At 33.9% G+C, this 10,608-nt stretch overlaps 1 protein-coding gene across 6 annotated transcripts; it reads left to right on the top strand.

Annotated features, from left to right (window-relative positions):
- The first annotated feature begins 1,385 nt into the window (after positions 1-1,385).
- On the top strand, positions 1,386-6,440 carry LOC112522363 (vacuolar cation/proton exchanger 2-like). Of its 6 annotated transcripts, none has more exons than XR_003070171.1 (15): positions 1,386-1,533; positions 1,645-1,688; positions 1,954-2,042; positions 2,151-2,210; positions 2,505-2,622; positions 2,724-2,803; positions 2,877-3,157; positions 3,653-3,752; positions 3,868-3,905; positions 4,932-5,048; positions 5,129-5,180; positions 5,409-5,525; positions 5,619-5,712; positions 5,877-6,011; positions 6,146-6,440. XR_003070171.1 is itself a non-coding variant. In XM_025131452.1 (5 exons), exons 2-5 carry the CDS (start codon positions 5,172-5,174, stop codon positions 5,885-5,887), a joined length of 231 nt encoding a protein of 76 aa, XP_024987220.1. In that variant the 5' UTR covers positions 4,932-5,048; positions 5,129-5,171; the 3' UTR covers positions 5,888-6,440. The 6 variants fall into 6 exon arrangements, 1 of the variants encoding a protein (XP_024987220.1); XR_003070170.1 differs by having other exon boundaries at positions 6,133-6,440; XR_003070168.1 differs by having other exon boundaries at positions 2,877-3,011; positions 5,877-6,440.
- Positions 6,441-10,608: the final 4,168 nt, after the last annotated feature.

Here is a 10,608-nt window from a genome sequence, read left to right as displayed (position 1 = left end):
CACTCAATTTGATCATGGTTTCGATCAGTTAGGGTTAGACAATCACACATTTATCACAACGATTACTCATGGTTTCGATAGGTTAAAATTAGACAATCACACATTTATCACAACGATTACGGGCGAAATCCACTAAACGATTTGGTGTGATATGGGTGTGATAATCATGTGATATCACTATTATAGCATCACTTGGGCACTCAATTTGATCATGGTTTCGATCGATTAGGGTTAGACAATCACACATTTATCACAACTATTACTCATGGTTTAAAAAAGGTTATGGTTACACATGATTGATCATGGTTTCGATAGGTTATGGTTACACAATCACACAATTACCACAAAAGGATAGAAGAGAGTGGAAACGAACGTGCAGGAAAAAAGGGATAATTATGACTAGTTAAAATAAAATAAAAATTATAAAAATTACTTAATTACATTACTACCCTTATTAATTTATTTATATTTAATATAAGTTAATTTATTAATTAAAAAGTTTGAGGTTATTAGGTTGTTCTCGCGTTCTCGTAAATCACAGGGGTTCTCGTTTGAACCTCCATATATATATATATATATATCTATATAAGAGAAGAGGTACCCTGAAATAATTTAATTGTTCTGATGAGACCTTCTCTTCTACTGTAGATTGGCGTTGATACACAATCCAAGTCATTATTATTTTATGTTTGTTATTTTTTGATTACTATAACCAAATCAAATGTCTGGACCAACAGATCCTTTTAAAAGATAAAGAAAGGGGTGTTCTTAGGGACTATTAAATCCTAAAAAAATGATTGTTCTTGTGTATCATGGAAATTCTTTGAAAGGCAAGAATCAAATAATTTTTTGTGGTAGAACAAAATATCTTTCATTTCTCCCTCTAATAGATTCTTTTTGTTTTGAGTTCCAAGAATATCGTTAAGTTTATTTTTGAAGCCGCTACCAATAGGTATGATCCCCCTAGAACAATGTTTTTTTTCAGGCCTTTCAACCAATCGTACGGTATATATATATATATATATATATATATATCTATACTACATATATAAGCATTTAAGTCATTATCTTAATTACAACCTTCTAAGCACAAGTTACAATCATTTTATGCAAGAATTTTAAAAATCTCTTAATTACAAATTATCATGCATAATGTACAAGTTATTTATGCAAATGTTTCATACAATTCCAAATTCTAATTGGGCCAAACCTTCTTTCTCCCTGTCARACTTCTAAAATCACCAATTGGGCCACTTTCTTCTTCTTCTGTACCCGATCGCTGTCTTCTCAGTCTTACCAATTTCAGATTTCAAATTTCAAATTTCAAATTTCAAATTTCAATTTTGAAATGATTCTTGAAGGGCCTGTGAGAGAGAGAGACTTGCCCTCAAAAATACGATTCAAGCTTAGGGTTTAGGTCATCCTCTTCGAAGAGACACTCATCCCTTACTCAAAACGATTCAGGCTCATCCTCTTCTAAGAGACACTCTCTATCTATCACTCAGGCTTTAATCTCAGTCTATCAATCTCCAGGTAATCAATCGGTTCCATCGATTTTACTCTGTTTCCTTTTATTTACAGTCTCTCATCTAGGTAATCACACTCCATCGATTTTGGTTCACTTTTTTGTACCCTCTTTCGCAGACTTCTTTCTATCACACACTCCTTCCGTTCCAATTTCTGTCCAGGTAATTAGGGTTTGATTTCCCACTTTTAGTTCTTGAACTTAAATGCTATTGAATTTTGATTTCTAACTTTTAAACTTGAACTGCAGTTAACCTATGTGGTATCATAGGTTTTTTTTTATCGCAGTCGATTTTTTGTATAGCAATTGGTACCACAGTTTCATGAACAAGAAACTTGACCTGCTGTTGTAGAAAACTGAAATCGATTGTGTGTTTATATGACATAAGATGTTATTTAGTCTATTTTCTCTACATGTGCTTGTTGTAGTTTGATCAATGGCAGAAGCAACTGGGTCTGCCAACAAGCCAAGAAATGAAAGAGATTCATAGCTGAGSTGAATTTTTCTACTATTTGTTGTATGCTTCTTTCTTTCCCTTTGAACTTATAAAAAAATTTGTTGAGACTTTTTAATCCAAATTTACTCACAATCCTAATTGCTGCATGCATTGTTATGTTTTTTGCAGGTGTGATTGAAGAAATAAATTTGTTGAGGAAAGCCATGTGGCCTTGAACATGCTTTGTAGGTAAGCCATATTTCTTATGTGGACCCATATACAGAATTTATAAAGAGGAAGATATTTATATAACTACTAAAAAATATAATGGATATGCATACATAAAAAAAACATATTTAGATGGTTTTGGGATAAATTAAGAAGCTTGAGGTGCTTTGAGTTTGATCTGAAGGGGCTTGTGGACAGATTATGTTTTTTACTTGCAGAGTGGTTCAGAGGAAGATATGTTCCTTGTTTCTGTTTTCCATTTAATTATGGGATGTGTATGGTTGTAGTTACCAATCTTGATCTAACTCAATGTAGGTTTCAAGAAAATATGGATACATATCATAACTTAATTACACAGTTCATGCATGATAAACAATTGGATAGTGGAAAAGGAATTCTTCTTCATTTGTGTGATGATGTGATTCAACAAGAAGTAAGTCTATAGGAATTTATTTTACTTTTACGTAATTTATGGTGCTCAAGTAAGTCTATAGGAATTCTTCTTTTTATGCTTTTTGATTGGTTTTGATGCAGATGTTCCATTTGAAAAACATCAACCAACGCAAACAGTGAGCCATCTTAGATTTTCAAAATCCATTTCCCATTTTTATGTGGTAATTATTCATTAAACCGTTTAAATTTTTCGCATTTAAGATATACTTTGATGAAAGTATACGCAATATACAGACTGCAAAAGTCACGGGCCTCGATACTGTGTTGTAAGTCGATTCTGCTGTGAATGTGAAATGTTGGTGGTTGTTGTTGCTGGACATTATATTGATGGTGTCTTTGAACATGGGGGGTCATCGGAGCATAAAAAAGGTGTGTTTTAGATGTTTCTTCTTTTGTATGGTCATGATTGCAATTTGAACTAATCTTCAATAAATCTTCTTGTGTTTGATTTTTTGATGATACCCTTTATCCTCTGWGCTCTGGATTGTCAACAGAATGCACCAAGAATATCACAGGTATTGCATATTTACGTGACCTTTTTTTGGTCACTTGCATTTGTTAAATTATATATATGAGAAACTTATGATCTCTGTTAACATGAATGCATTTCTTCAGAATGAATGGTAAATAAGCTTGATATAGAGGAAAGCAAAGATCCAAAAATGTGAAAGAGGGCTCGATGAACAGCTGGGTTGGTAACTTAATATGAACATAGTCTCTATGAGCTTAAACTCTTAGTTGGGTTGGTAACTTAATATGAACAGCTGCCATAAACATATGCCATACACAGATGTATTAGACAAGTTCAACTCATTTTCAAGTGGTCTTTATATGTTTACCTGCTGATTCTGTAAATAAGAAGAAAAAACAATTTAAGAGACCAATTAGGATACAAGTACACATTTTCTTTAAACACCAACTGCAAAAGAAACCTTGCTTGAGTCGAAGGTATCAATTTTAAATCTTTGCTTTGAACTGCTAATCTTTTGTTAAATGTGTATTTCTATCAGTTCCCCTTATGGTTTGATGTCAAAACTGCTTCAAAGAAATCCAGGATGATGCACTTCATGATCAACATCATCCCTCCAAATCCAGGAAGAGCATAAGTAGGTACAAATATGAGCATCAATGTTGTTCTATTTTACCATTTTAGATGTTGAAATCAAAACTTAGAATATTGCAATATGAATTATGTATTTATGTGAGGAACATTTTTATCTGGTAGGCACTTGTTGGGTAAGAGTCGTTACTCTCACTTACCGGGTAAGACTCTCGGTCCTTGTTATCGGTCCTTGTTATCGCTCTTACTGGGTAAGATTCTGAATCATTTTCATGTTAGTTCGATAAGGTAAAGTGACCCGGTAAGCACTTACGAATGATGAATTGGGTCTCTAATTTCGGAAGGTGAAACTGTGGAACAGATATAGTGTAAAATTTTGCAAATAATGAGCCCTTACTGTTAATTTTGCGGTATACTACTACTACTACTACTACTACTATATCGAGAGTAGGTTTGATTTCGTATGACATAGTGGGTTTTTGGGTTTAACCAATGCAAAGTTCATGTAATTTGCTACTTTACTAAAGAAATTAAACTATATACAAAAGCAAAAGTGAATTTTGGACTAAACCATGGTTGGTCTTTAAAGACATTGTTTGCTCAAGTAGTCACAATGACAAGTTTCTTTAGTTGAAGCTGCTATGTATTATGTTACAGTTGACTGAAGGCAAACTTTCCTCTGACTGAAGAGGCCAGGGGCAGGGGTTTAGTATATTTTCTGTGAGGCCACTCTTTGTATGTTCCACCATGCATAAAGTTAARATTGGTGTTTTATTGGTTTTAAATCATTTGTCATATAATGTTTCATATAATATAACACATATATGCATTAATATGCCCTGCACAAATCACAGTAAAGAAAAAATCACATTAATATAGCACATATATGCRTTAATATGCCCTGTCATATCAGGGTTCGGTGTTACCCATTGCCCGTAATCTTGTATCAACTGCTGCAGTAGCAGTGATACAAGTATGCATATGTTGTTGCTTAATAAAAAAAATATAAGCATTGTTGATATCTATATCAATATTGGAACCTCTGAATGACTTTGTTTGACCACTGAAGACAAACTTACCACTGATATCTATACCTATTTTCTGGCTTCCCTGTTTTTGGGTTCTTGATCTCTGAATGGAAAAACCAGCTGATGACGGATTCCTGGGTAAACTATTGGTGATGGTATGGTATTTTCTTGACTGTGGTGAATGTTGATGTAATCTTTCAGGGAGCATCAGACTCATGGAATATGYCGATGTCTTTTATTAGTGTAATCCTACTTCCTATTGTTGGTAATGCTGCTGAGCATGCCAGTGCCATAATGTTTGCCATGAAAGACAAGCTTGTAAGTGTATAGGCTAAATCCAAAAATAAGATAATAGGTATGAGATTAGTTGATTGATAGTCTAATGTTTTTACTTATAGGACATCACTTGGAGTAGCAATTGGATCATCAACTCAGATATCAATGTTTGTGGTAATACAATAAATCTATTTTTTTGTTCTTTTSGGTTTTGTTATTGTGTGTGCTATTAGACATCTCTTTGGAAGAGCTTGTGGTAACTTGTAGAAAGTTAAACTGGGGAAAGGGCAGCAACTTTGCTGGTGATCTGACCAATATTCTTGTCCAGTTCTTGCTTTACTTGTACTATGCATAGCAGTTTGTAGATAGAGTTAACGGAAGCTTCTCCATCCTGCTTAACAGATCCCATTCTGTGTGGTTGTGGGTTGGATCATGGGCCAGCAAATGGACTTAAATTTTCAGCTTTTTGAGACTGCTACTCTCTTTATCACAGTGTTAGTCGTAGCATTTATGCTGCAGGTATCTCTATCTATCTACTTATCTATCTATCTATCTATCTATCATGTTAGTGTGAGTGGTGTATTGTAGAAGTAATGGTTTGGTTGTGTGCAGGAAGGAACATCAAATTACTTCAAAGGGGTGATGCTAATTCTGTGCTATCTCATTGTTGCTGCAAGTTTCTTTGTACACGTGGATAATAAATCAGGTGAGTATCATAAACAATGAAGTTTTTGTTGTCCTGAGAAAAGGAGATGATGAATTGAGATTAGGAKATTTATTTAAAGGTGAAGGAGGAGAGGAGAGGATAGAAGAATATGTAAAAAAAAAGAATAAATGTTTAACATTAAAAGTGGTTGTATTTGCATGCAGATGATGACTAAAAGTGAAGAGGCAAGCAGAAATGGAAGTGTATTGTTTAAATGTTGTAATTTTGTGAGGCAAGTTCATATGTTGATCCAAAGAGAGAGCATCAACATCAGTCATCAGCATTGTCATGATCAGAAGGTAGTTTTGGGTAGAAAAATCATTTGATTTTGGTTGAATGATTGATTGATGTTGGCATGACATGGCAATCAAATAAAGCATGTGCCTGCCTTGCCTTAAAGGAAGTTCATTCTTGTTCAAGTGCATTCGTTCAGGAAGTTCAGGAGGCGGCTTCCGRTTTGAAGATTTGGTATCCCTCTTTCTGGGTTTGAAGAACATCAGAAGAACCGCACCACCGTCCAGAGATGATCGAAACGGATTCGGTTTCTTGGTTCGTTGTAATCAATCGATGACCGTGAACGAATCGTCTTTGCTTGATCCTGATTTCTCTCTRCTGCTGGATTTTTTGGCGATTCTACTAATCCTAACTCCTGGTCCGGAGATTTTTTTATTCATCTCTCATTCAATTGCTCTAGAACTTTCGGTCTCACTCCCRATCTCTTGATTCTTTGCTCTTGGTGTAAATCGAACACATTTGTGGAGTCGTTTAAATATATTTGATTTTAAACTGTCATACAATTTTTTTCATCGATAGACTGTAATTGGAACCATAATTCTTATTTATTCAMATTGTATTAATATGTAAAAATCAAGTGTAACTTATATCATTGTTAAATCTTCTCAAATAAAATCAGTGAAACTTAAAAATCGTTAAAATTTACGGCTCCCGCCGCATTGCGCGGGTACACAACTAGTATATATATATATATATATATATATATATATATAAAGAAGCGATCAAATACAAACCATCCAATTTGTATAAACCATGCAAACCACCCTCATCCGTCGATTTTATTGTTTAATCCTATGAATTTTTTTCATGAAATTGTTTAATGTTGTGAAATTGTTTCATATAATACTTTTTTTTTGATGAAGTTGTTTTCATATATGATTATCAAATTGTTTCATATAATACTTAATGAAATTTTAATGAAACTGTTTCATGTATTTCTCAAAAATTAAAATAATGAAGATGATAATATCCATGATTAACACTCTCACAATAAAAATGATTAATCAACCTCTCATAATTACAAAAAAAATGAACAAAATGAAAATTATGATTGGTTGAATGAAGTTTGTACGGTTTGTACAAATAACGTGGTTTGCAAAGTAAACCTCCTCCATATATATATATATATATATATATATATACACACACACACACACACACACATTCATACACACACATATATATAGGGTAATCTTTTGTTAACCAAGAGATCAGTGTTAACTTTGTTAACAAATCTCAACGTCCACAATATCAATCAACGACTTATTACAATTGAATGTTTTTAAATTAAATATTTGGGAGTGAACACGCGCCATAGATATCTTTCATATGTGAACAAGGGTATAATAGTAAAATGATCTCAAGAGTCAATTTAGGAAAAGAATCAATATCCTAATATCAAGGGATCACGATATAGAAGATTAATGGTTCGTCTTTTCATGGAATCGTGAAAAACTATGAATCCATAAGACACTAGTATGAAACATGTATGAACACTCGTACATTTCTCATATGAACATGGTTTAGTTTTGAATATCAAGTTCATGTATAAACATTGTTTTCAACATGACACTGATAGATTCGTGAACAGTCGTATACAATGTTCATTTATGAAAATGCTTTTGAATATCACACTTGTAAAATTTTGTATGTGAAACAGGTTCATTTGCAAACAATATCGAATATGACACTTGTACACTAGTTCACCTATGAACATGGTTTGCCGTATTACATTGTTTCATGAATAAAGTTTATTATTTATAAACTGTTTCACTTGTGAACATATAGATTAGCACCATAACATGTTTGAATTATAAACTATTTTACTGATGTCGAACAATTCTCGACAAGTAAAAGGCAAAAAAATATGTAATTTAAAAACCACTAGATAATTATGGAAAATGTGAATTAAAAAGGCTTTTTTTAAAATTAACTAACTTCAAAAAACCACCCATAATTAAGATAATTATGGAAAATATCAATTAAAATGTTTTCTTTAAATTAACTAACACTATCAAACAGTGCATCATTTCCGGTGGTTATATCCGTCGGAGATCTTTATTTTCAGCGGATATAGCCGTCGGAAAGATTGGCGACGGTGATTAATTCACCGACGGATTTTTTCATTTTCCGGCAGATACCGGCCCGGAAACATCCTACCGGTTTATTTAAAAATTCGTGATTAAATTAAGAAAATATTAAAGTTTTTTAAAAAAAAAAGAATTAATTTACCCGCGGACACATCCGTCGGAAAGCCGCCGGTAACCTATCCGCCGTAAAAAGAAATTAATTTTTTTTAATATATTTTAAAATTGTAAAAATTACCGGCCTGAAATCCGCCAGAAAAATATATAAATATTAATTATCGATTATTTTTATAATTAATATTTAAACTTGTAAATCTGTAAAATATTAAAAAAAAAACTAAAAAGACAAAATCCAACTAAATATCATACATTAAAGTAAACGACAATTATCTCAACCAAACAAAAACTAAATTGGTCCAATAACTAAATTGTTTCAAACAAAAATTAAATTGTTTCAAACAAACAGACAATATTCAATACGGTGGCGGGGGACAAGGTTGAGATTGACTGAGTTGTCTAACTAAAGCAGTCATATCTTCAAGTTGTTTATCCCGTTGTTCCTTCTTCTTTTGTTGTCGCTCCTCCTCCACCCGTTGTCGCTCCTCCGTCCGCCGTCGCTCCTCCGCCTCCCTACATCGCTCCTCCTCCGTCCGCCGTCGATCCTCCGCCTCCCGCCATCACTCCTTCTCCGCCATCCGTTGGCGCTGATTTTGTTCCTGTAAGTCTCTAAGTTGGGTTCTTAAGGTTTCACTTTCCTATAAAATAAATAAAACGTTATAATATTTAATATGAATTATAAACCGAATTGATAAACATCATCAAAGCAAAAGAGGCACATACCGACTCTATGAAGACGATAAACCACCTTGTGTGTAGTTCCCAGTCAAGACCCAATTGGAATCCTGTTGTACCCAAACCCAAATAGACGGTCTTTCTTGCTTCCCCCAACCCCCTGCTCCCATTACTCTTTACCAATTAAGGGATAGGTGGAGGGATCATCACCGTATCTTTGGATGAGACCCGTTGAATAGTCATCCTATATATAGTTTAAAAAAGATTACAAGTAAATCTGACGTTTCCAGACAAAACAATTGTAGCCAAAATAATCCTAACGTTTGCCCAACAAATGGCAACCCAAACTAAATATTGATACATATGAAATTTCTACCTTAAACAATCTTAATGTTGGCCCACCAAATGGCAACCCAAACTAGATTTTAATTTAAACGTATCGAACGTTTGCTCAACACAGATAGATAGTTAGGTATCCAATTATATATATTAAAATAGATAGATATACTTACCATGACTTGGCTACACTTAGAGGTCACGTACCCCCCAGAATCCATAGATGCGACATCTCCACTCGACCTCTTCTTATGTGTATAATCGAACAATTCCACAACGGTCGGTGGCACGCCGTCTTTGCTTGTGTCTACAAGGGTTAAATAATACGAACATATGTTGATTATAATATATTAAAAATCAAGCTACTAAAGTAATGAGTTTTAGGTCCTATCAAACGAGCACTATGCTTTGAAAATGGGATCGATCCACCGGTGTGTAGCGCAACTTGGCTATCACGGTTCCTACGCGCCACACAGGGAACAACCCTCCAATTGTCATTGTTCCAATAATCGATCATCTAGCTCCACACATATGAAGATATCCAGCTAGGGGGAAAGTTCTTCAACACACTCATCCCGTTGTGGGTCGGTTTCATCTTATTGAGGATACCCATTCCTCTTTGCTTTTTCCCCAGCTTTTTTCCTCGCGGCACTCAAGTTGTCATTATATGGCTTGGCCAACTTTCTCTCCCATTCTCTAGGATCTGAGCGTCCAAAGTCGAATCCCATGTAACATCCACTAAATCCTAATAGGATGTGTTAAAGCCAATAGAACCGTTAAAGCTCAATATGATCCATTAAAGGTCAACTAACATCTATTAAAACTCAATATAACTGTTAAAGCCTAATACGATCCATTAAAGCCCAACTAACAACTATTAAAGCCCAATAAAACTGTTAAATCCCAATACAATCCACTAAGAAAAGAAAAGTTCGAAAAATGGGGCGAAAAAACCGCCGGAAATCTACTGAAAAATCTTTGATTTTTTTTATAAAATCTTGAATAAATATTACCGGGGGATTACCGGCGGCCCTCCAGCTTCTTCCAGAAATCCGGCGGAAAATGTTAAAAATAAATTTTAATGTTTAATTACTTTTCGACGGATATTAATTTTAAAAGATTAATTAAACATCTGCCGGAAATCCACTATTAAGTTATTGTAATTAGATTTAAATACAAGTCTAAAATAATTAATTAAGAAATCCGCCGGAAATATTACCAGAATAGTTTTTCCGGAGGTTTTCCGGCGGATTTCCATCGGAAAATTATAGAGGTTGACCTTTTTGTTGTCCGCCGGTAATCTCGTTGAAAATACCCAGTATTCTAGTAGTGTAACTTATCTATTAAATGATTTTTTTAATAAATAAATTTACAAAAAATACCCCTC

Source organism: Cynara cardunculus (genome assembly GCF_001531365.2).
Source record: "Cynara cardunculus var. scolymus isolate 2C chromosome LG 12, CcrdV1, whole genome shotgun sequence".
NCBI lineage: Eukaryota > Viridiplantae > Streptophyta > Magnoliopsida > Asterales > Asteraceae > Cynara > Cynara cardunculus.
The sequence above is the reverse complement of the archived record's forward strand: the minus strand, read 5'-3'. Positions and strand labels throughout refer to the sequence as shown.